This window comes from Sturnira hondurensis, unplaced genomic scaffold (assembly GCF_014824575.4).
Source record: "Sturnira hondurensis isolate 20B ecotype Veracruz unplaced genomic scaffold, ASM1482457v3 Scaffold0007378, whole genome shotgun sequence".
NCBI lineage: Eukaryota > Metazoa > Chordata > Mammalia > Chiroptera > Phyllostomidae > Sturnira > Sturnira hondurensis.
In genome coordinates, this window is record NW_028080009.1 from 634,800 (window position 1) to 658,221 (window position 23,422).

Genomic DNA, 23,422 nt, shown 5'->3' on the forward strand with positions numbered 1-23,422 from the left:
GGAACAGACGCCAGACCCCACGGCAGCCGTGCCTCACTCCCTTACCCACCCCCCTTACTCTCCCCACCCCGCAAGCTCCCTCCTCGATATCTGTCCATCCACCCGCAACTGCACCCTGCCACCACGCGCGCACACACACAATTCCCTGAGCCGGGGACGGCGGTGCGGGGAGGTGGGAGGGAAGGAAGTCTCTAAGAAGAGAGAGATCGAAGCAGGGGGAGAGCCTGAAGGACAGTCACGCGGGGGGCACGTCCTGAGCAGGCGAGGGGGCGGAGATCACCGGGTGGGATAGCTGCCTATCCGAGCCCCGGGGACGCGGGCCCGAGCCCGGACGCGGAGGAGTGGAGGGCAGGGGCCAAGGTTGGAGGCGGGACCAGGCGGGGCTGCAGCCACCGCGGAATCGCGGCTGGAGCAGGTGGAGCAGTGTCGGGAGCCCGCCTGGCCGAGCGGGGGGGAGGCGGCGGCTGGGCCAGGGCCATGGAGCTGCTGAAGCTGAACCGGAGCATGCCAGGATCCGGACCCGGGCCAGGAGCTTCCCTGTGCCGCCCAGCGCCTCCCCTCCTCAACAGCAGTGGTACCGGCAACCTCAGCTGCGAGCTGCCTCGCGGCCGTGGAAACGGGACACGAGGTGGGTGCCTCCCTAAGCCTTCTCCAAAAGCTCCTTCTCACCGCCCTCCACAATACAAATAGAGGGACCCCACTGCCCCCACACTGCCTCCTCAAACGCCCACACCCATCCCCTCAGGACACTACCCCAGGCCCGAAACAGTTCCCCTGACACATTTGTCTTCTGCAGCTCATAAAACTCCATCCCAGCTCCACACACCTTGTCAGAGCCCCTTCACGCCCGGGTCCCCTGATCCCACCTAGAGCTGCCGGTAAGCCCAACACACAGCCCCCTCCTAGACACAGATGGTGGGGGAGCAAGGACCTGCTCTTGCCAGTCCTCCGATGTCTCTCTTTTCCTTCGTACACAGTTCAGAGAGCCACAATGGGGAAGGACAGAAATCAGAAAAAGCAAGATCGGGGGAAACAAGGGGGTCGTTTGGGGAAGAAAGCATTCTGGAAGACATGAGTGGGAAATTAGAGTTACAATTTGTGCTCTCCCCACCCCACCCTCCAGCCTTTCCTAAACAGATGCTCAAACTTGGATTAGTAGGCTGGAAATTAGGCTGCCTGTCTCCATTTCACTCATCCTCAAATCCCCCTGCCTCTCAACTTGATATTCTTCTCAAGGCTCTGAACCCTCTCTTTTTATTCTGCCTCCAAGTCCCTTGGAAGCCTCCTCTGCAACCTGCCTTAGGTTTCACCCTCTTTGGTTGCCCCTCCCTCCCGTCAACCCTTTCCCCTTCAGGTGATATCCATTCACCCAGTCCCCAAAATAACTTTCACTCTTCCCATCAGTCAGCATCCTAATTTTTTTTTGATGACCTGGCTCAAGATATATTTTCTCCTTCTTGTGCCTTTCCTTCAATGTTTCCCTGGCACCTGTCATTGTAGTCCCTGAGTTACACGCTGGGGACACAGGGATGAACTAGACTCAGCCTGGACCTTCATGGGTCCATAGTCAAGAGCAAAAGAGACACAAAACCAACAGAAAAAAATCACAGTCAGCATGGGAAGTCTCACAAGAGGGTCCAAATTATCAGTACCCAAAGGAGCTGGGGTTCGAGAACTTCACAAAGGGAACCTGGGAGCTGGGTTTTGAAGTTGGAGTTTATTGGGCAGAAAAAGAAGAAGTGGATTTCAGGAGAGAAAACAGTGTTAATTAAGCAGAAAGAAATTATTCCAAGCCCAAGAAAGGAAAGTAGGAATACATTAAAATTCAAGTATTTTTTTTACCCAGCAAAATAATGCATGCTTTTTCAGACCAGCTATTACATATTCTCGCTTAAATTTTTTTTTCATTCAACAAATATTTATTAAACCAGAAATTGCATGAGGCACCAAAACTGACACAATTCTTATTTCATTGAGCTCACAGTTTAGTAGAAGGCAGAGAAGAAAGCAGGAACTTGCAGCACAAAGTGAGAAGTGCCTTGAGGAAGCTGTGGGAACATAGGAGAGGAGCACCTCTCCTGAACTTAACTACACATGGATAGGTTAAGGCTAGGCTTAACCTAGCCTTGGGAATCAAAGTTGACCTCCTGAGAAGGTGAAGAATGAACTGAATAAAAATTTTAAAAGATGGGGGAGAGCCAGCTAAGTGAACAAACAGAAAAACAAAAAGCATCTCTAGCAGAGGAACAATGCATGTCAAAGCCCAAAGTTGAAATCCATGGCACTATTGTTCAATGTGTCATAGTTTCTGGGTGCCTGAAACATATACCATAAGAGAAGAGTAATGAACATTCAGAATGAAGACTACCATAGAAGATTTATTGAGAGCCTTTCAGACCTGGCTAAGGAGTGTCAGTTGTGTCTTACGGGCACTGAGAACTACTGAAAGTTTCACTAGTACTGCCAGGATGGGTTGGAGGACAAAACACGGAAGGCAGAGAGTGAAGGTGGATGGACACTTTAGAAAGCTATTATATTACACCAGTCCTGCTGAAAGATTATGCTGGTTTAGACTAAGGTACTGGCAGAGAGGATGGAGAGAAATGAATGTATCTGAGAGGCACTTCTGGAAGTGGAACCAACAGAATTCAGTGCTTTATGAGACATGGAGGTGGGGGAAGAGATCAAGGGATGACATTCAGGTTTCTGGCTTGGACAACTGAATGGATATCGGTGCTATATAATGAGAAGGGTTACAAAGGAAGAGAATCAGGTTTAAAAGAGGTTATAATTTATTTCATTTGAAACCAAATGAGTTTAAATGCTGGTGAGATACTTAGATGGGGTTGCCCAGTAAACTACTGAACCCAGGGGCCTGTTACCTAGGGGGAGAGGTATGAGCTGGAAACCCAGACTTCAAAAGCCTTTGCCTAGAGGAGGTAATTGGAGCAATGGGAATAGATCAAATTTTCTGTAGAATGAAAAGAGAGGTACCAGGACAAAACCCTGAAAAAGACCAATATTTAAAAGCCAGGCAAAGGCCCTGGCTGGTGTTGCTCAGTGAATTGAGCACCAGTATGTGAAATGGAAGGTTGCAGGTTTGATTCCCAGTCAGGGCACATGCTGGGTTGTGGGCCAGGTCCCCAGTTGGGGTGTGTGTGAAAGGCAACTGATTAATGTTTCTCTCCCACATGCTTATCTCCATCTCTTTCTCCTTCCCATCTTCTCTCTCTAAAAATAAATGAGTAAAATCCTTGAGATATTTTAAAATAAAAAGCCAGGCAAAGAAAGTAAAGTCCATGAGGGTTGAAGGTGCAGAAGATGACAGGGGTGGTAAATAGAGCAAACGACCCTGAGAAAGCAGAATCTGAAGTGATTCTGTGAAGTGATTTCAGTGAAATGATTCAGGTCACTGGTGCAAGAATTGGCCTCACTCATCTGGAGGCTGTTGCCCACACACAGCTGGATGTTACACGGGCCATCGGAAGTTACCCACAAAGGCTCTGTTAGCCACATTTGCTCAGATATTACCCCCACAGGTGCATGTTACCCAGGCTCACAACAGTGTTGCCAGTAGAAATTTGGATATTACCCACACTATTCAGATGTAATCCACATTGACACAGACTTGAGTAGTACCCATGTTCACTTAGATGCTATCCACAGAAAAACAGATGTTACCCACACTCACATTACTATTGCTCAAATCATTTACATGTCACTCATTCATTAAACACACTCACTTTCATTTTATTATTATCTGCACACAATTAGATATTACCCATATTCATTTAAGTAATCCTTCTCCAGATACTGCCCTTACCCTTTCGGATATTACCCATACAGACTCAAATCAAATTAACTCAATCTGATTGACATCTCACTTAACATCTTAACATGTTAACATCTCATATTTACACTCACTTAAATATTGTCCACTCTGTTATCCTTGGGGACAGAATATTAGTTCTGTTTCCAAAGCAAACAGAGGCAGAGAGGAGAGGGCATGATTGAGCTTCAGAGGCACAGAGGTGAAGGATGGATGAGGAAGGACAGAGCAGGTGCATTTGTATGCAGAGTGAAAGAGATTCATTCCAGATTCACTAACAAGCAAGTGTTGACACCTCCTCTGAAAGGGACATTATGCCAAGTGCAAGGGGTACCCTGGAAAACGAGATGGACATTGCTGCCGAACACAAGAAGCTCATAGTCTAGTGATGGAAACGGAGATTTAAACATCACAATTCAGTGAGAAGTGTCATGAGGGAGAACAAAGCGAGGGAGAAAAAAGCACTGAGATTGAGGTTTGATTGGAAGAAGAAGGCAGCATGAAGAATGACAGAGGAGCCAAAGAGCAATAGGAGGCAAAGCATTTCAGAGATCTGGGGGCTTGGCTTTTGTTCTGATTCTGCCCCTTACTTTCTGTGTGCTCCGAGCGAGTGATGTCACTGCTGGGTTTAGCTCTGGGATCTGTTGTAAATAACATTTACTTAACCTCTACCACAGTTTCTGAATAAATCGGTATTTGCGATGAGAAAACATCTTAATTTGGTAGCTAAGGGAGGTCAGAAAATGTACAGGCTGAGGAAGAGAGTAGCAGCTGTGAGTCCTTCCCTTCCCCAATCTGGAAGGCTCTGTCCCTCTCCTCTTTCCCTTCAAGCTCTGGTCTCCCTTACGCTGAAGGCATGGGTATGAGCGACCTGGACAAGACCCGATTTTGTCTAGATCTTCTTGGCTTTGATATGAAGCCCCAAAGATAAATCCATCTCCTCATACTCAATGATGCAGTGAATGGAGTCGGCCCTCTTTCTAACCCAGCCACTCCAGCGTCCCTTCTGTGAGTTCCCACAGCACTTTGTGTATACCTCGACCTCCATGCTTCATTACACTGTGTGGCAATTAGCTGTTTATATATCTAAGTATCCCTGTTTTCATGTTCATCTCTATCCCAAGTGCCAGGCATGTAAATGTTTGTTGAGTGCAAATGAATGTTTGGAGATCACCAATGTATAAGGCAGAAAGGAAACAGCATTCTAGTAGCTGTGTAAGGAACATGCCTTGGTGAGAGGAAGGGAAGATGAACTCCAAATGAGGTGTTCAGAAAGACCATACAGCAAAGAAGGTACTTGATCTCAGTGCTAAGGACATCGGTAAATAGGACTTCACCAGGTACAGAAAACGAATTTCTGACGAGAGATGGGGGTTGTTGGAAGAGCATTCCAGGCTGAGAAACCCATGTGAGCAAAGAAGGGAGTCATGAGTGCACATGATGCCTTCAAGACACTGAGTCATCCAGTAGCTTCAGCGGGTGCATTGCAGAGAGGAGGTGGAAGAAGTGGCAGTTCTCCAAGAATCTTCACAAGCTGAAAGGTTGCAGACAGTAGAGAGTCGGTGAAGGTGTGTGTGGTTTTTTGTTTTTGTGTGGTTTTTTTTTTTTAGACAATGAAGATGTGACCTGACCTGTCAAATACTTTAGGGAGGTTAAGCAGAATAGGCTTACAAGAGAACTTTGGCTTTAAAGGTCTCTTGTAAGAGTTAAAGTTTAGTGACCTTGGGAAGAATTGTCCAAAGAGTGATCCGGAGACAAATGGGGCACTGAATATAATGGACTGTGGAGTGAACAGAAAGATGCATACAATTCTTTCAAGAAGTTTGGCTACAAAGAGATTTGATGTAAAGCTTGAGAAAAGATAGGCTTTCTTAAGGAAGGGTAAAGTTACACCAATTTAATTAAGCCTTTATAAAAGAGGATAAAACATTCAAGTTCTCCTCAAGTGGGGGAGCAGTATTCTTGGGAAGCAGGGGACCTGGGTGGGTAGTGGAGGTTGGGGATGAGATTGGAGGGTCTGGCTAAGTCTGGGTCAGACCCCTCTTGCCACCTCTTCCTTTTCCTACTCAGAACTGGAGCTTGCCATTAGGGTCACCCTTTATGCAGCGATCTTTCTAATGAGCGTTGGAGGAAATGTGCTCATCATCGTGGTCCTGGGACTGAGCCGCCGCCTGAGGACCGTCACCAACACCTTCCTGCTCTCGCTGGCGGTCAGCGACCTCCTACTGGCAGTGGCTTGCATGCCCTTCACCCTCCTGCCCAACCTCATGGGCACATTCATCTTTGGCACAGTCGTCTGCAAGGCGGTTGCCTACCTCATGGGTAGGTGAGACAACCACCCTGGCCCCCTTTCCCCTCTCCTCCTCTCCAGTCCTTGCCTGATGTCCGGGGTGTTTCCCGAAGATAGATGAGGAAGTCACATTGGTGAATGTGTAGTTCAGGTTTCTGAGGTGACTTCTTCCTCTTCCCTTGCTTAGGGGTGTCCGTGAGTGTGTCCACGCTCAGCCTGGTGGCCATCGCCTTGGAACGCTACAGCGCCATCTGCCGACCACTGCAGGCGCGCGTGTGGCAGACGCGCTCCCACGCTGCTCGTGTGATCGTAGCCACATGGGTGCTGTCCGGACTGCTCATGGTGCCCTACCCCGTGTACACCGTTGTGCAGCCAGTGGGGCCCCGGGCGCTGCAATGCATGCATCGCTGGCCCAGTGCAAGGGTTCGCCAAACCTGGTGAGGGTGCCTTGCCCATTCCTGAGAATTCCTTCTCCACCTCCATCAGATGCTTAGGACCATTCTCCAAAATCTTCCTCCAGCTGTTGCAAGAATTACCCCTCCGATTCCGTTTCTGCACCCACCACCCAGGGACTCCCACGTCAGGCCTCTCTGCAGTTCTCAAAGCCTCCCCAGCCGCACCCCCAAATCCTAGAAGCACCAGTCCTTGGCTCTTCTATCTGTGATTATGGCTGGACAGAGACCCGCGTGATTGGTCTGTGCTCTGTCTCCAGGTCTGTGCTGCTGCTCCTGCTCCTGTTCTTCATCCCGGGTGTGGTTATGGCCGTGGCCTACGGGCTTATTTCCCGCGAGCTCTACTTGGGGCTTCGTTTCGATGGCGACAGTGACAGCGAGAGCCAGAGCCGAGGAGTCCGAAGCCAAGGAGGGCTGCCGGGTGAGGCAGGACCTGGTGGGTAAAATCCATAAGGGGCGGGGGTTTGGAAAGGGGCAAGGCCTAGGGTTGGAGAGGCTGGAAATGAGGGGTTCAGGCGGGTTGGTCTGGAGGTTGTGAGAACTCAGTCTTCTGCCCTGAGCACCCACTCTCTTGTGCTCAGGTGCTGCGCTACCAAATGGGCGTTGCGGGCCGGAGACCCGGCTGGCTGGTGAGGACGGCGACGGCTGTTACGTGCAGCTTCCGCGCTCCCGGCCTGCACTGGAGCTGTCCGCGCTGACTGCGCCCGCTACCGGGCCAGGATCCGGCCACCGGCCCACCCAGGCCAAGCTTTTGGCCAAGAAGCGTGTGGTGCGAATGTTGCTGGTGATCGTTGTGCTTTTTTTCCTGTGTTGGTTGCCAGTGTACAGTGCAAATACGTGGCGGGCCTTCGACGACCCTGGGGCGCGCCGAGCACTTTCAGGTGCACCCATTTCTTTCATCCACTTGCTGAGCTACGCCTCGGCTTGTGTCAACCCCCTGGTCTACTGCTTCATGCACCGCCGCTTTCGCCAGGCCTGTCTCGACACATGTGCCCGCTGCTGCCCTCGGCCTCCACGAGCTCGGCCCAGGCCTCTTCCAGATGAGGACCCTCCCACTCCCTCCATTGCTTCACTGTCCCGGCTGAGCTACACCACCGTCAGCACCCTGGGGCCTGGCTGAGGGGTGGAGGAGAAGCGGGGGCTGAGGCAGGGCAGACCTACTTTTACAATCACTGACCCACCTGGACACACAAGACTCACAGACCAACAGACCAACTGACACAAAAGACTGACGCCCAATGGCATGGACTAATCCCAGTGCACAGGGAAATGTGGCTTATTGACACAAAGTAAGCAAACGGGACCCCCACACAGTAAAGGAGGCACATTTGATGACCCAGACACGGCAACACAGGTGGTGTGGGCATAGGACCCCTATGACAGGAGAGACCTGCCTCCTATACACATATGATAATGACACAAATTCACTTAGGGGTCTGGAGCCTGGCACTGGGCCGATTCCTGAGATGCTCCAGGCTCTCCCGAGTTTGACCTCATGGTGCCCTTCCCCCAGTCAGTCCTAGGAACACCAACCTAATCTCACAGCTCCCTGACCAATAGGCTGCTTTGCACTAAGAATTTTCTTTATTACTTTCCAGTTATATACTATGTCCCTGCCCCCTCCTCCCCAACCTGATGTCTTCGAGAAATAATAAATGACTTGACTTCCTCCTAAAGTTCCATTCTGGACTTTTTTGGGGTCAGATGAGGAAGCAGGGGGTTTTGTGTTCTTCCCTGTCAGACCATGCGCAGCAGGAACCCCTGCCAAAAAGCCCACAGTCCGAGGCTGGAAGAGGCTGTGTGCTGTCTCTGGGTTGTCTTCCTGGACCCAGCTACCACCTGTGACCTACACGCCCACATCACAGCTGGTAGCTGGGAATAGGATGAGTGTACAGGTAGGATATCCATGGCACATCATGAGTTCTGAGCACATTCTCCTCAAGTGGTGTCATTGTTAAGGTGTTATATTGATAGGTGCTTATTAAACACTTCATGAAAAGATGGAAGAGAAAACACCGTATAATGAGACTCGGTTTATCCTATATGTTTTTGAAAAGCCAGGGGTCAGACAGTGCATGACAAGTGTACAGAAGCTAATTAAAGAGTGAAGCCTCTTCAATGCACTCTTCTCTGGCAGCAAAATCTGGCCAAACTGCTGCTCCGTGGAAGCACCCTTACTGGCCAGCAACAACACAGGGGGCTGGGGAGGGCTGGGGCTGAATAGAATTCCCAGAGCGCAGCCTTCCTTTTGATTATAAGACCAATCCAGCCCCAGAGAGGCAGAGACATCGCAGCATCCACCCCTTCACACACACAGTGACAAGCAGAGAGGAACAGAAGAGCTCCCCAAGGGGACATTACATGGGTAACCACAGGTATGGTATGTTGGGAGAGGGCTGCCTCGACATTTCATCTTGTAAAGGATGGGTGAACTGAGACCCAGAGTAGGAAAGAAAACCGCTCAAGGTCATACAGTAAATAAGTGCAAGACAGAAATAACCCTTTTTAAAGTAGACACCAAGCTGGAGATGGGAAAGAAGCCACACGCGTTAGGAGGCAGACCCAAGTTTTGTGGTGCCCAGAACTTATGAAATTGGGAGCCCTTTTTAAAGAAATAGAATGCCCAAACTACAGATACAAAATCACTAGGAGACTGACCCATGTCTTGGAAGAGGCCTGTGTGAGTGAGGAGCCCTGAAATTTAAGCCTCATTAGTTTCACAGTTAATAATGTTTCTGCAGTCTACCCACTAACTACGCTGGTCAAAGACTGGGTGGAGCAAAGGACAGTGAGGAGGGAGAGTAGTTTTTCTGCTTACCAGAACTAAGGCAGCTCCTATCCATCTGCTCTACTGGGCTCTGGGCTGCAAGAGGCAGGACGAAGTAAAAGCAGAGGGAGAAGGCGTTCCAAGCTGTCAACCAGGACAGTGACGGTTAAAAATAGAATCCCAGCTGGTGTGAGGAGCTGAAGGCAAGATATTGGGCCTTTCTCTCTCCTGCCAATTTTTCCTGGATTGGGGGGCAGGGTAGAAGTAGTGTTGCTCATAGGCTTCACAGCCCATGCCGATGCCCCCATCCCCACCATCCCTTCGGAAGGATACGCATCCTTAATGAGGGTCAGCCCCTCCAGCTGGGGCCTGTGTTCTTGATGACCACCAGATGGAGTGGGGAGTCCAAGGGGGAGGGCTCCTTGGAGTACTTGAACTGACAATCCAGCCCCACCTCAGTCTGGACTGCCAGTTTAAGCATTGTGGAGAGGACTAGCCTAGAATCTAGCACAGTAGGCATGGCCTAAATAACCCCATCTCACACACTGTGCAGCCTTTTAGTCTATTGAATACTTACACACCCATCATTTACCCAGTGCTTTATTTAGTTACCAAGTGTGGAATCTCGGGAACCTCCCATCTATTTTCCACCTCTTGAAATGCGGCAAAACATTTCAGGTCCAGACTTAATATCTCAGCCTCCACGAAGTGCTGCTTGGCTATCCTAGCAAAGCTCGTGTGCTCATACAGTACTGACTGCTTTCTCTCTTCTGTCATAGTTATTCACGCCCCTGCCTATTTCCTGCATTGGGCTGGGAAGAGCATGGTGTAGTAGGAAGATGACTAAACCGGGATCTAGATGGCAGGGTGATGGAAGGCATGGAGGTGAAATACGCTTTTCGGTGCTACATGACAGGTATTTTGTATACACAGTTCATTTTGTTCTCAAACCTTTTCTACAGAACATTTCATTTGACAGAAGAGGAAAGTGAACCTGAGAAATTTAGACCCTACAACTGGAATAGAGGCAAGAACTAAGCTGAGGAATTGGTTTCCAAATCTTTTTCTCTTTTCATTGTGCTATATTGCCTTCCTTCAAGCCTTAAAGACCTGGACAGGTTCCAGGGGTCCTGCCACTTAAAAGTTGTGTGATTTTTACAAGTATTTCAGTGAGGCTCAGTCTGTTGTAAAGCAGGAAGGACTACGTTAACTTCTACAATATTGTTAATTTTTATAATAAGAAATATATTCAGTCTTTGCCCTTGTCGCCTTGCTGGCACGGAGCCCCTAAACCCCTGGAACTTTTCTAAGTGTGGATAACCATAAAAGTGTATTTAGTTATATAAATGAGGTGCCCATTGGAAAGCTTCTAGGTCACCTAATAATGGCAGCTGGTCATCAAAGGGACCAACAAGTCATTAGAGGGTTGGAACTTTAGTCCCACTCTCTGACCTCTGAGGAGGAAAGAGGACTGGAGATTGAGTCCAATCACGTGTAGCTCCAAAAAAAAAAAAGCAAGTTTCTTGGCTAAGTTTCAAAAACTCTGGCTGACATGGGGACACTTCAAAAGGGGGTGGTATCATAGTAAACATGCACAAAGGAGGACCTCAGGCCAGAAACTGGCCCCTCTCAGAGACAACTCAAGCCCAAGTATTGGACAACCATACTCTCTGGTCAGGTCTGACTAGCGGGGAGCCAAAGAGGCTTTATGTAAAAAAGACTTTGTTCCGTTAAATTATCTCTGGAAGAGGATATGTGGGAAGGAAGGAAAGCAAGCAGAAAGAGCAGAGGAGAAAGCAGGACCCAAGAGTCAAAGCCGTGTTGGGGGACATAAGGCCTAGAAATGGTGGCCCCAGTTGCAGATTCCAGTTACTATGGTCCTTCAGCTGCTTCAGGTTCTCTGAGCCTCATTCAATCTCAGGGGGCACTTGGTCAGCCAGAATCTCAGTCCATCTCAGCATAATGCACAGAGATGGCCCTTTTGGAAGGGCCCAGTCTTCTGGAAGCAGAATTGTGGCAGGCCAGCTTATGCAGCCGCATCAGGAGGGAATGAAATAGTAAACCAATTAGGCCCATGGAAGTAGCACTTTGTCTTAATCAAATAGTTTTTGAGCCTGGAACCCTAATGGTATATAAGTAGTGGGAATTAAGGCATGGAGGGACTCTTCAGGAATGTACATTTGAACAGTAAGGTGGGTTTGAGTGATAAGTTAATTTCCCAGAGTAAAATAACTGGGCTTTGAGCAATGTGGGAAAAGCAGAAACACAGGATCTTCCCTTTGTTTCTGTGAACCCTGTGTTCAGTCAGAGTATATAATCCCCTCACTGTTTCAAGAAATAGGCCTATAACTCTGCAGGTGGGCAAGGAGAGGCAGGTGCAAAAGCCCCACCTAGACAGGGGCAGAAACTTCCACATGGAACTCAGTTTGTGGGCAGGAGAAAAAAGTTTCCTTGTTGCCTCAAACCAGAGATAACTACCTGATCCTTCCAAATTTAATAGTATTGACCCTCTCTGGAGTAGTGCACAGCACATCAGGGCATTTGAAGGCCAGACCCCTGGCTGCGTAGATAGATGTGTGGACCTGTAGTTCAGCCCAGCAAAGGCAAGCACGAAAATGATGGAATGGTTAAGACAGGAAGTCTGCCTTTAAGGACAGAACTTGTAGGTATTGCAGCCAGCGAGATGGAGGGTTTTCACATCTGTCAGGGAACAGCTTCAGCCACCAACATGGAATGGGGATGCAGGTCAAACCAGAAGTAGACAGCAAATGGAGGGACCCGGCCAAAAGAGACGAGTATGCAACTACAGTCTGGGGAGCTAACACCAGTTTTGTGGTGTGATCTTTGGTCTCATTGGCAGAAGGATCTGGTACCCAGTCTACCCCAATGCCATTGCTATGGACTGACTAGCTCAGACTGGCTACTTTCCCTTTCTGCGCCTCAGTTTCTTTCATCCGTCAGTATCCCTCACCTAGGGATACTCCGTGCCCTGTTATGGAGTGTGAGGGTTACGCGAAATAGAGCACCTATCTCTCCTGGAAACTGTGCCGGCTCAGGAAGATTGTTAGAGGCCCTGCTTATCACTGAGAGAGTTTAGCACCCACCTCCACAAGTAATCCAAAGTAAAAATAATACTGAATCATAACATCATGAAAGGAGTCCAATAAACTTCTGCTTTCCCCGTGATGAGTACTTCAGAGTCTTTTATTTGAAATGTCAAACATTGATTTACTTATTTTAATTTTTCTACCAGTCGTATATGCACATGTGTCAACTAGTTCTGCAACATTAAGACAAATAACAGTCCCCAGATCCCTGTTTTGCCCTTCTTTTATTTCCCTCCCACAAAAGGAATCACTTTCATATCTTTTATTCATTTTTAAGCATTAATCCACATATCTTTCAATAACACGTTAATAGTACTTCTTGGTTCTTCCACTTGGCAGTATAATCTATTAACTACCAACCATGGAAAATGGGGGTTTAATTTGCATATCCACCCCCCAACATACCATTCACACACATTCCTATACCCCCTTCCTGCCCAATAAAACTGCAACATAGTTTTGTCCTTGTGATAATCAGGGTCCAGGGTGATCCCCAATGACACATCTTTTTGTACATGTCTCCTTATGCAGTGCTGTCCTACCTTAAGGAAGGCTGATCTATACAAGCCACAGAATATCAAAATGTTCAGTGAAAATGGGATCCACCCCTGCACCTGCATGACTTGGCCTCACTCATCTCACCTCAGCCCAGCCCCACTGGGTCCCGTACTTAACATTTTTATGTTTTCGTCATCATAGAATTTTTCCATTGATTTTATTTTTAATATATTGCATTAAAATATTCTCTATCCTCCCCTGGCTGCTGTGGCTCAGTGGATTGAGCACCAGCCTGTGAACCGAAGGGTCACCAGTTCAATTCCCAGTCAGGGCACAAGCCTGGGTTGCAGGTTGGGTCTCCAGTTGGGGGCGTGCAGGAGGCAACCACACATTGATGTTTCTCTCCCTCTCTTTTTTCCTCCCTTCCCTTCTGTCTAGAAATCAATAAATAAAATCTTTTTAAACACATTCTCTATCCTAAGCACTAATTTTTTGATTCCCCTGTAAATTGTGCGTCCAAGAAAAAAAAGCACTTCACATACTTTATCTTAGTCCCAGCCCTAACATATTCTTCTAATACCTTCTTGATGAAAGATGCATGGAAAGAAAATTTTTAATAACTTCATGTCTGTATATGTCTAATTCTACCCACACACTGGATTCATAGTCTGGCCAGGTATATAATTCTAGGTCGGGGATTTTTTTTTTTACCAATATTTTGGAGATGTTACTCTTATAAAGTCCAAAGTCACTTAACTTCTGCTCTTTTGCTTAATGTAGTGGCTGTCAATTTGGGAATCTTGTTGGCAATGCAGGTCTGTCTTGTTCAAGGTAGGACAGGACTTCATTTAACAATGGAAGACTAAAATAAAAGCTGATTGGAAGTTCTGAACAGTGGGTGGAGCCCGTCCACTTGAAGCTTCATTGTAGGGTGGTCTGGTTAGGCTGTTTGTTGGGGAATTCCAGGTGTTGGCACCTTCAAGTCTTTCCTCTGGGGCTGGTCAGATCTAAAGAGAACATTTCCAATTTCCTGCTTAACTTTTCTATTAAATTATCCAGCACCAGATGGGCTGCTTCCAGGGAGCAAACACCACTGGTGCCTGTGGAGGTACAGTTTGACAATCAGCACATTCAGTTCCTCCCTCAAATAATCACTTTAATTATGACAATTATAATTTAACAACTATAAAAACAATTATAGCCCTGTATGGCGTAGCTCAGCGCGCTGAGTGCAGGCCTTCCAACCAAAAGGGTCACAGGTTTGATTCCGTGTCAAGGTTGTAGGACAGGCCCCCAGTAGAGGGCGCATGACAGGCAACCACACACTGATGTTTCCCTCTGTATCTTCTTCCTTTCCCCCCCTCTCTAAAAATAAATAAATAAAATCTTTCAAAACAATTATAAAATCAGTTATTTTGTATAAAGAACATGGGCAAGGAGGATGGTCCTCAACCCACAGGATGGATTCTGGCCCTCACCTGTCTGATCTCTGCCTGCGACTATTCCTCCTAAGGTCCGGCGGAGAAAGAGAGACTCCCCCATGCCAGTTCAGGAGGAGGCGCAAAGACACACCCTGTGCCCAAGGCAGGTGGTTCCGCGCAAAGCCCTGCCATACACATCCCGAGATACTTTGCTTCGCATCTGAAGGTCACCTTTCCTCTGTAAGCCCCAGGGAAGTCAGATCTGCGTGTTTCCCAGGTGCTGCGCCATCCTTTCCTCACCCCCGCTCCCTGGGTCCTCACGTGAAAATTTAGAACTTCCAACGTCTGATGGTGAGAACCGGAACCATATACCACCAGAAAAGGCTGCACCAGAACTGGCTGAGATGAGAGGGGGGAAAGAGGCGGAGCACGGAGGTGTCCCTGGCTGAGAGAGGCTTTCAGGACTGGGAGCAGGGAGCAGGAGAGAGGGAAGGAGGAAGAGCAAAGAAGAATGGCGGGGTCTGGGGAGGGTGAGCCCTGGGGCGACGCTGGCAGCAAGAATGGGATGTACTGAGGAGATGAGGGGTCAGGGGGCCCGGTGACTGACTGGGACGGGAACAGAGGGGCAAAAAGAAGACAAAGAGTGGAGCCGGTACTCCAAGAGCTGGAGCTGTCGGTTAACCCTGATCAAGATGACAACCTCCCAAAAGCACCGAGACTTCAAGGCAGAGCCCTTGGGGGAAAAGCCAGTGGGGAGCCTGGTGGGAATTGGTGAAGTACTGGGCAAGAAGCTGGACGAGCAGGGTTTTGACAAGGCCTACATGGTCCTTGGCCAGTTTCTGGTGCTAAAGAAAAATGGAGACCTCTTCCGGGAATGGCTAAAGGACACATGTGGCGCCAATGCCAAGCAGTCCTGGGGCTGCTTTGGGTGCCTTCGAGAGTGGTGCGAGGCCTTCTTGTGATGCTCTCTGGGGAGCCCCCAAGCCCGGACCCCAGCCTTGAGTCTCCAGAGTTTGCAGCTGACTGGGGGCTCCTCCCTTGTCCCCCACAAAGGAACCAGTTGCTGTCTACTCACCTCCGATGTCCTGTAGGGTCTTTGTGGGAGTTCTCTCCCCTCATCATTTCAGCTCTTTTGGAATTCTTGCTCTTGCATGCATCTCCCTTCTCCTTCCACTCCCAGTTTCAGGACAGTAATTATTAGCTTTTCTGAGTGGATTCCTGGCCCCTTCCCTCACCCTCACCCTCACTTCTGATCCGTTTTATGCCATTTGGCTACTCTTCTGGCAGAACAGTCGCTGTCTATATAAAGTTTTTTGAGTCAATAAAGTCAGTGACCTTCAAAAAAAGAAGAAGAAGAAAACAAAGGAAAGTGAAATAAAGCACAGAAAATTACCTTGGGGAGAGAAAGGACTTGGGGGAGAGCCGGAGCTGTGTGACCACAGCACTGGGGGTCTCTCGCCAGGGACAGGACACACACATGCCGCCGTGGAGCCCGGAAGTAGCTGCCTTGATTCTAGTGTGTTTGGAGGACTCTGCAGTGTGGTCACTCGGCAAGACTTAGAAGACACTGCAGTAACTGTTGAGTTGGGTGGCAGCTGTTGTAATCTGGCAAAATGCAACTGCAACAATCCTAACTCCCAGTCACATACTACTTAACCCTTTCCAAGTGTTTTCCCTTGCTCTAACGTGATCCCTGCAACAACACTGGTGATGTCAAACATTTAAAAAACAAAACACTGCGGATGTCTTCAGGTGGTTGTATCTTACAAACAAAGAAGTTAAATCTCAGATGAATCTCAGACCTGGCCCGAGTCATAAATCAGATAATACTGAGGTTGGCTGTGACCTTACTGAAGCCATACTTCCAAGCTGCCCCCGAAATGTTCCCAGACTCAAAAATTATTCCCTCCTCATCCACAAAGTCCAGAAAGGCAGATGCTCCTCAGCCTGGTCCGTGGGTGTCCAGATCCCCCTACAGCATCTCTGAGAGCCTTCAGCTATCGGGCATGGCTTTAACTCAGAGTAACAATCATCTTAGAAGTTGGGAGCTGTCTTAGTTCATTCAGGCGTCTATAACAGAATTTCATAGACTGGAAGGCTTATTAGCCATAGAAATTTATTCCTTACAGTTCTGCAGGCTGAGAAACCCAAGATCAAGGTGCTGGCACGTTTGCTGTCTGGTAAGGACCTGCTTCCAAAATGGCCATCTTTTTGCTGTAAAGGACAGGGAGCTTTCTGTGGCCTCCTTTGTAAAGGCACTAACCCCATTCATGAAGGCCCTGCCCTCATGACCTAATCTCCACGCCCCCCCCCAAGGCCCCATCTTCTAATAATATCATCAGCTAGGTGGTTAGGTTTCAGCGTAGGAATTGGGAAAAGGGAGAGGCACAGGTATTCAAACACCAGCAGAGCTGTAAAGGACTCACTGCGTGGGCGGTGTCAGACATGCTCAGCTGAAATAATCACTCCTTGGTTCTTCAGGAGTGAGGCAGTGCCACAGCCTTCTACTTTCTTAGACCAGCTTGCTGGCCCTCTTTATTATTTTAGAATATGTTTAGCCCTTCTTTTTCTAATCCATGTAATTGAGCTTCATTTAATCTATCAATGCTGAACCCAGGGAAGCTGGAATAAGTGGGTAGGAGGCCAGCTACTGAAAAGTCTAAAGGAAGAGCTTTCCAGGTAGATGGAATAGGGAAGGGAAGGCTCTGGAGCAGGAATGATCGTTGCAGTTTCTGGAAATAAAGGTCCCAGAAGGCTGGAGCACATAACTAGAAAGTGAAGAGGCATGAAATGAAGTCAGAGGAAGGCAGAGGTCCAACCACAGTGGAGAGAAGGGGGCTTGCAGGCTAAGGTATAAAATCTGGGCAGTGGTGGGCTTTTGGTAGGAATGTCCTCTTAGAGGTCATAATCTGGCCATAATTTAATACTGCAGAACAACAGAGGAGGTGAGGCAAGAAAACCTATGTCAACCTGGCTAGGCCTCCTACGTGAGGAAGGCTGGTGGAGATGATGCGGGGGTCAATGAGAAAAACACAAAGAACCAGTTTGCAACACAAAGAGCCATTGACCTAAGAAACCTTATTAAGAGCCATTCTAACCTCTCAAGCACAGAAAATGAAGGGTGTTTGAGAGGATATTTGAAACCATAGACCCAGTTCAAGCTGCACACTGTCTTCAGTGACTGCCCTCTGGAGGACTCTGTAAGGTGTCCACCTCCAAGAATGGAGATGTGTCTTGCTGTTGTCCTCTCTGTAGAAAAATGGAAATCATTTATATTGTCAGTGGGAGTGTATTACTCACTGGCTCAGGGGTTGTCCTCAAAAATATATATTTAGAATATATTAATAGGGTTTTAACAGATTGTCTGTTAGATGTGGTTACACTGAAGGATAAAGTTCTAAAATGTAAGAATGTTGGAATGTAGCACCACCTGGTAGATTTCAGGGTCCTAATGAGTTTCTACAAAATCCTAGCCTTAACAATTTCATTTGAGAGAAAATGATAACATAAAACTCTTAAATACTTGTTTTTGAAGGACTCGTTTTTAAATTACTCACCCCTTCTGCCTGGGGGTTCTGTACTGTTGTCACCTGACGTGAAGCCACCATCACCTCTCACCCGGATTATTGCAGTAACTAAGTGATCCTCCTGCTTCCACACTTGTATCCTTACCAGCTCTTCCTCCTCAAACTGCCATCTGAGCAAATCTCCTGAACACTAAAGCACGAGTTGTTTTTCCCACTGATGGTGACCTAGGTTGCTCGGATTAACCCTCCAGGTGAAAATAACTTGAAAGGAAAAAACTGGACAAAATATAAAAACATTTTCTTAAAATCAATGAAAAAATAATAAAACAATAAGGAATTATTAGGCCAAAAAGTAAAGGGAAGTCTTAAGAGGGGAAAGAAGGCAGAGGAGTTGCTTTTGCCCTGAAAGCACTTGCACATTGCCCACATTAGAATCTGCTCTGTTGGCACAGTGAGTCCATGTGTATAGAGATCAGACCAGGGGATGGCAAAGTGGGGCATCTAGTAGGAGACTGTGGTGAATAGGCTCTAAGGTACCCAATTCTCCCCTCTGTGAGTATAGGGGAAGGGACCTATGACTTTAATCTAACCCAGAGAATATGATGTCATTCCCAAGATAACTGTTATGTTATCAAGTCTCAGTCTTGTTAGTAAACACATGCCAAGGAGCTTAGGGCAGCTTCTAGAAAGAAATTAAAGCCACAGATTCTAGTGCTGACTGGTGTGATTCAGTTGGTTGAGTGTCATCCCACAAACCAAAGGGTGACCAGTTGGATTCCCAGTCAGGGCACAAGCCCAGTTAGTGGGTTTGGTCCCTGGTCAGAGCACATGCAAAAAGCACTGATCAATGTTTCTGTCTCACACCTGTTTTTGTTTCCCTCCCTCGCTTTCCCTCTCTCTTCCCCTCTCTATTCTCCTCTCTCTAAAAATAAATAAATACAAATTTTAAAAAATAAATAAATTAGGCCACAGATTCAAGAAACCCAATGAGTTCCAACAGACAAGAAAGAAATCAACAGCTAATTCATCACAATGAAACCATAGAACACCAAAAAAAAGAGAAATGCTTAAAAAAAAGAACAGGATAAATAATGTTAAGAAAGGTTCATGGTACGTGGGAGATGCTGAATGAATGTTTGCTAAATGAATAAACACACTATATTTGGAAGCTTTTCTGCTTACCAGCTCTACGACTGCGTCACTTGACCTCTTTGAGACACAGTCTCCCAGTCTGCAAAATGTAGATAACAGACCTACTTTGTAAGTGTCAAGATTAAATTCATATGGAGTTATACACAGAAGACCTAACAGCCCCTAGTATACACTAGATGCTCCTGTTTTATACTGATTCTTTTGCAAATTTAGGTTTCTGGTCTGTTCTATGCAAATGTACTCTTTAATCCAGGTCTCCAGTCCAGACTTTCTTTCCAGTTCCAAACATCCATCCTGAAATACTTGTAGATCTAAATATATTTCCTTCTTTCCCTTTAAAAATGGCTAGAGACTTCAGAAAAACAAGTCCTGTTGCGACAGCACCTGTTCAGCTGGGGGAGGGGCTGTGAGCAAACCTGGTCTAACTTAGGGTGCATGCACCTAACAATTCTCTGACCTAAATTTCACTCAGTAGTGTTTTCTGAATTTCTGTCATGTTAAGAATTACCTAGGAGAAGTTGTTAGTAGGACAGTTTTGCACTCTCTTCCTCTGAACAACGTGATTCTTGAGATTCAGAGTAAAACCCAGGAATCCGACTTTTTAACATGCACCCAAGTGAGTTCATGGAGTAGTGGGAATGTGACTAGTAGGTAAGGATTTCAACATTGGCCAAGCCACTGATTAATTTGAGTAAACAATATTTCCTGCTCTATGAAAGGAGAGAAGAAACTACAAATAAGAAGCTGGATCTGTGAAGGTGAATGTAACATGGCCCATTTCTGGACAGGTTCGCTTTTGGAAGACATAGATGTACACAAAATACAGGGGCAGGCAAAAGTAGGTTTACAGTTGTTTATGTAGAAAAGGAGAGGCAGGTTATGATTGGTATAATAGCTTTATTAACAGTGCACTTAGGTACAACCTCCTAAGTGCTCGAATTGCCGACCTTCATTATTGACACATTCTTGTAGTTTGCTTGCTCCTCTGGCTGACACAGCCTGGCATGATGCCCTTCCTGGTTCTTAGGGAGCGCACCTGTGGTTCTTTGGCAGTCGCACACATCTCAACCTCTTACCCTTCCATGTCCCCTCACCAGACTTTTATTTCTGGAAATTGCCAGTGACATCTCACGCGTGGTCTCCCATGTGCCTGCCACAGTGGTTCTGCAAGGGTTCCATTTAAACAGCCTCACCTCTGCTGATTGTAGACTCCCTAATCACTAAAAAGCAACCCAACCCAGTACAAATGGTAGGTTTTGAAGGAATGTGGGAATCACCTGCACCTATAACTTCATAGTACATTCTTCAGATGTATTTCAAAACATCTCAATACATTTCAATATTCACTTATATATGAAGAATTATGGAGGGGAAATTATTACAATGCACCTACTTTGTTAGCAGATGCACACATTCACTGTGCTTATACTGACTGGACACTTTTGAACACTTATTGGACACTTTTGTGGGGTCCTGTGGGTCCTGCAGGGCTTAGAAATAAACAGCACAGCTTACATTTACATTACTCATGCATGTGGGTGGTCCTTGAAGATCAGAGATTGGTTTGAGGACATTACTGCCCTCAGTAGAGAGGCTGAAAGGATTCCAGCTCGTGTTTACCTGCCACTCCAAGATGCAGAGTCTCTAGAATTCCCCCAAAGGTTCTCTGGCACACATCCTGGGACACGATTCTCACAAAGTACAAAGAACTGCCTTGTGAGTGAGTTTTTAGAACTCATTGCATCTGCGGTATAGTTTGATTTCTCCATGGCTTTGAGCAGCTAAATGAGTCAGCACTGATTTTTTTTTCCTCCTCTGATAAACAAGCTGTTAGCTCTACAACTTTCTGTCTGATCAATTCCATAGACTATTCAAAATCTGAAACCAATGCTAGAAGACATTGGTTTCAAATAAACCCATGAAATCTTGCTATTATTTTCCTGCGTGGCTACTGTCCCCTCTGTGGCTGACAGGTTTCTCACAGCCTGCAAGGTCTTTTTCTGGCTAGGATATCCAGCAATGGAACTTCTAAGGTCCTGTTGAACAGTTTTAGGACAGTGGAGGGCTTGCTAGAGCTTGGGAAAGAGGTCGTGTTCTTTGGAGTAGACGTGTACAGCTAGCTGTTTTCTTCAAACAGAGGCATTTGACAGAGTGTGTTCATCAAGCAACTTCACTTTTTCCTGCTCCTTTCTGCTCAGGAACTAGTTTCTTCCTTGCCCCCAGATGAAATTTCAGGTGGGTTTTTACAGCTTTTCCTGACACTCTTAGAAAAATTAAAAAGTCCTCCAGTCAATTTTAGTCATAAGTATTTCATTTCGGACATTGAAATGTCAGTAGTTAAAACTCTAAACTTTATTTAAGGCATTTTCTTTCTTTCCCCAGCTCAGGCTGATTCAGATTGGAAGTCTAAAGTGAAGACAGTGAGGTGAGGGCCAAATGGAGTGGGCATGGTACAGCTAGTTTATTTTCCCACCTAAAGCTTCTACTCTACCTCCCCATCCCTCTGCAGTGTGGGTCCTACAGGGCTTGGAGCAAAGGTGGGAGGAGGGAAGAGCAAGAGGAGGAAAGGTCTTAATTCAGGGGAACTGTAGCGCTTGGCGATGCTGTTCCAGGATCTTCATGGGGGTTCACTATGGAGTCCTCCTCCTATTGGACACTTTTGCGGGGCCCTTGGAGATGGCTGCACTGAAAACATAGGACTCCAACACCTCCCCTGCTGGCACATGACCCACTGGCTTCTGCATTTGATTTCAAACCCCTGCTGCCCACCAGTCTCTAGCAGGAAGCCCACCTATGAAAACAACCCTCAAGCTCATTTCCTCTCTTCCCCCATATGTTCCCAAAAAAACATATGATCTCACCTTTAAGTGGAACCTAATCAACAAAACAAACAAACAAGCAAAAATATAACCAGAGACATTGAAATTAAGAACAAACTGACAGTAACTAAAGGGGAGGCGGGAGGGGTAATTTGGGGGAAAGGGGGAAGGGTTTTCAGGAACAACTATAAAGGACACATGAACAAAACCAAAGTGGGAGGTGGGATCAGGGGAGGAAGGTGAGGATGGCTGGGGTGGGGGGAAGTGGTGCAGGGGAAATGCAGACACCTGTGCTTGAACAAGAATAAAATAATTTTAAAAATTAAAAATAAATTTTAAAAACTCTGCTCTTCCGCACTTAGTAATTCATGCACCACAGACTTCGGATTTAGTCTTTTGCCTTCCACCTTCTCCCACATGGGTCTGCCACCCATTTTGGCCCTTTTAGTTCTAAGGGACACCATTTTCCAACTGATCTTTCAAAGCCCCTTCTCCAAAGACTTCAGGTGAGTAGGAGCTCAGCGTTCCCAAGGGGAAGGCGGTGGGAGGGAAAATCCCACCGGGTTTTAACTATTTTTTCCAAAGTCTCTCTTTTCAAGTTCTTCTACACCAAACTTTATGGGGTTGAGGTGTGAGTGTTAATCTCAGAGTCACAAAACTAGCTCCTTTGCTGGTCCTCACAGGTGGTCTCACAATCCACCCGAAGGAAGGGGACTGGCCACCTACCAGTTTTTCCTTTGCTTCTGGGCCTGGGCTGCGTTCAAGACAGAGAGAGTCCATTTTAACAACAGATGGTGCTTTTTAGCTCCACCCTGTACTCGTGAAGTTTCACTTAAAAACCCTCAGAGAAGAAGGAAGCATCTCTACCTTTTTCTAAACACTATTTTAGACTTATAAGTGACAAACTGCCTTTTTTCTTTCTGTTCTTATAAACAGTTTATCACAGTATATTTTTGTAAGAGTTCCTTTTTTTAACCATTTAGAAATGAGACTGGGCAATTCATCATGATGCTGAGCCAAAAAGAATTTTTATAGAGAAGTAGGGAAGCCTGCTGTTCTCTTTATTGAAAACAGTTTAAAACAAATGTCTTTACATTAGTGGGCATTTTCTTTTTACACTGGAAACTAAAGTCAGAGAGGTTTTGAACAAATTCAAGCTTAAAAAATATTTTCTCAGGTCTGATCTTTTCACATCAGGATTTCAGAAACATGGGAGGAAGTTTGCTTTTTTTTCCTCCCCATTGCGTGGGGCCTGGCTGGAAATATTCTGGGTGTTAGGTAGCCTGATTGGATGAAAGTTATGTGATGGGTGAACTTGGGGAAGGGCTACAGTCATAATTCCAGAGTAATACCCACCCTTAGTTGGAGCCTGGGAGTGATTGAATTACAGGCAGGTCCCGTAGGACCATATCTTTCTAGCACAGGGAGTGGCATCAGCGTCTTGACCTTATGTAGGGAAAAAAAATGAGCTTCAATAACATTCTGTATTGTTTACAGTACCTCTTTCCAATGATCTGATTGAGTCTATCAGTACTATTTTACAATTCCCAAGTTTTAAAT

The 23,422-nt window shown here is 46.7% G+C and overlaps 2 protein-coding genes across 3 annotated transcripts; both read left to right on the plus strand.

The window, feature by feature from the left end:
• Nucleotides 1–384: 384 nt before the first annotated feature.
• On the plus strand, nt 385–8,231 carry CCKBR (cholecystokinin B receptor). Of its 2 annotated transcripts, none has more exons than XM_037051580.1 (5): nt 385–628; nt 5,900–6,151; nt 6,307–6,556; nt 6,832–7,007; nt 7,153–8,231. In XM_037051580.1, exons 1-5 carry the CDS (start codon nt 478–480, stop codon nt 7,689–7,691), a joined length of 1,368 nt encoding a protein of 455 aa, XP_036907475.1. In that variant the 5' UTR covers nt 385–477; the 3' UTR covers nt 7,692–8,231. The 2 variants fall into 2 exon arrangements, with proteins under 2 accessions (XP_036907475.1, XP_036907476.1); XM_037051581.1 differs by having other exon boundaries at nt 6,832–6,992.
• A 6,803-nt stretch (nt 8,232–15,034) lies between these two features.
• On the plus strand, nt 15,035–15,646 carry LOC118990834 (barrier-to-autointegration factor-like). The gene has a single exon (XM_037051626.1). It carries the CDS (start codon nt 15,057–15,059, stop codon nt 15,324–15,326), a length of 270 nt encoding a protein of 89 aa, XP_036907521.1. The 5' UTR covers nt 15,035–15,056; the 3' UTR covers nt 15,327–15,646.
• Nucleotides 15,647–23,422: the final 7,776 nt, after the last annotated feature.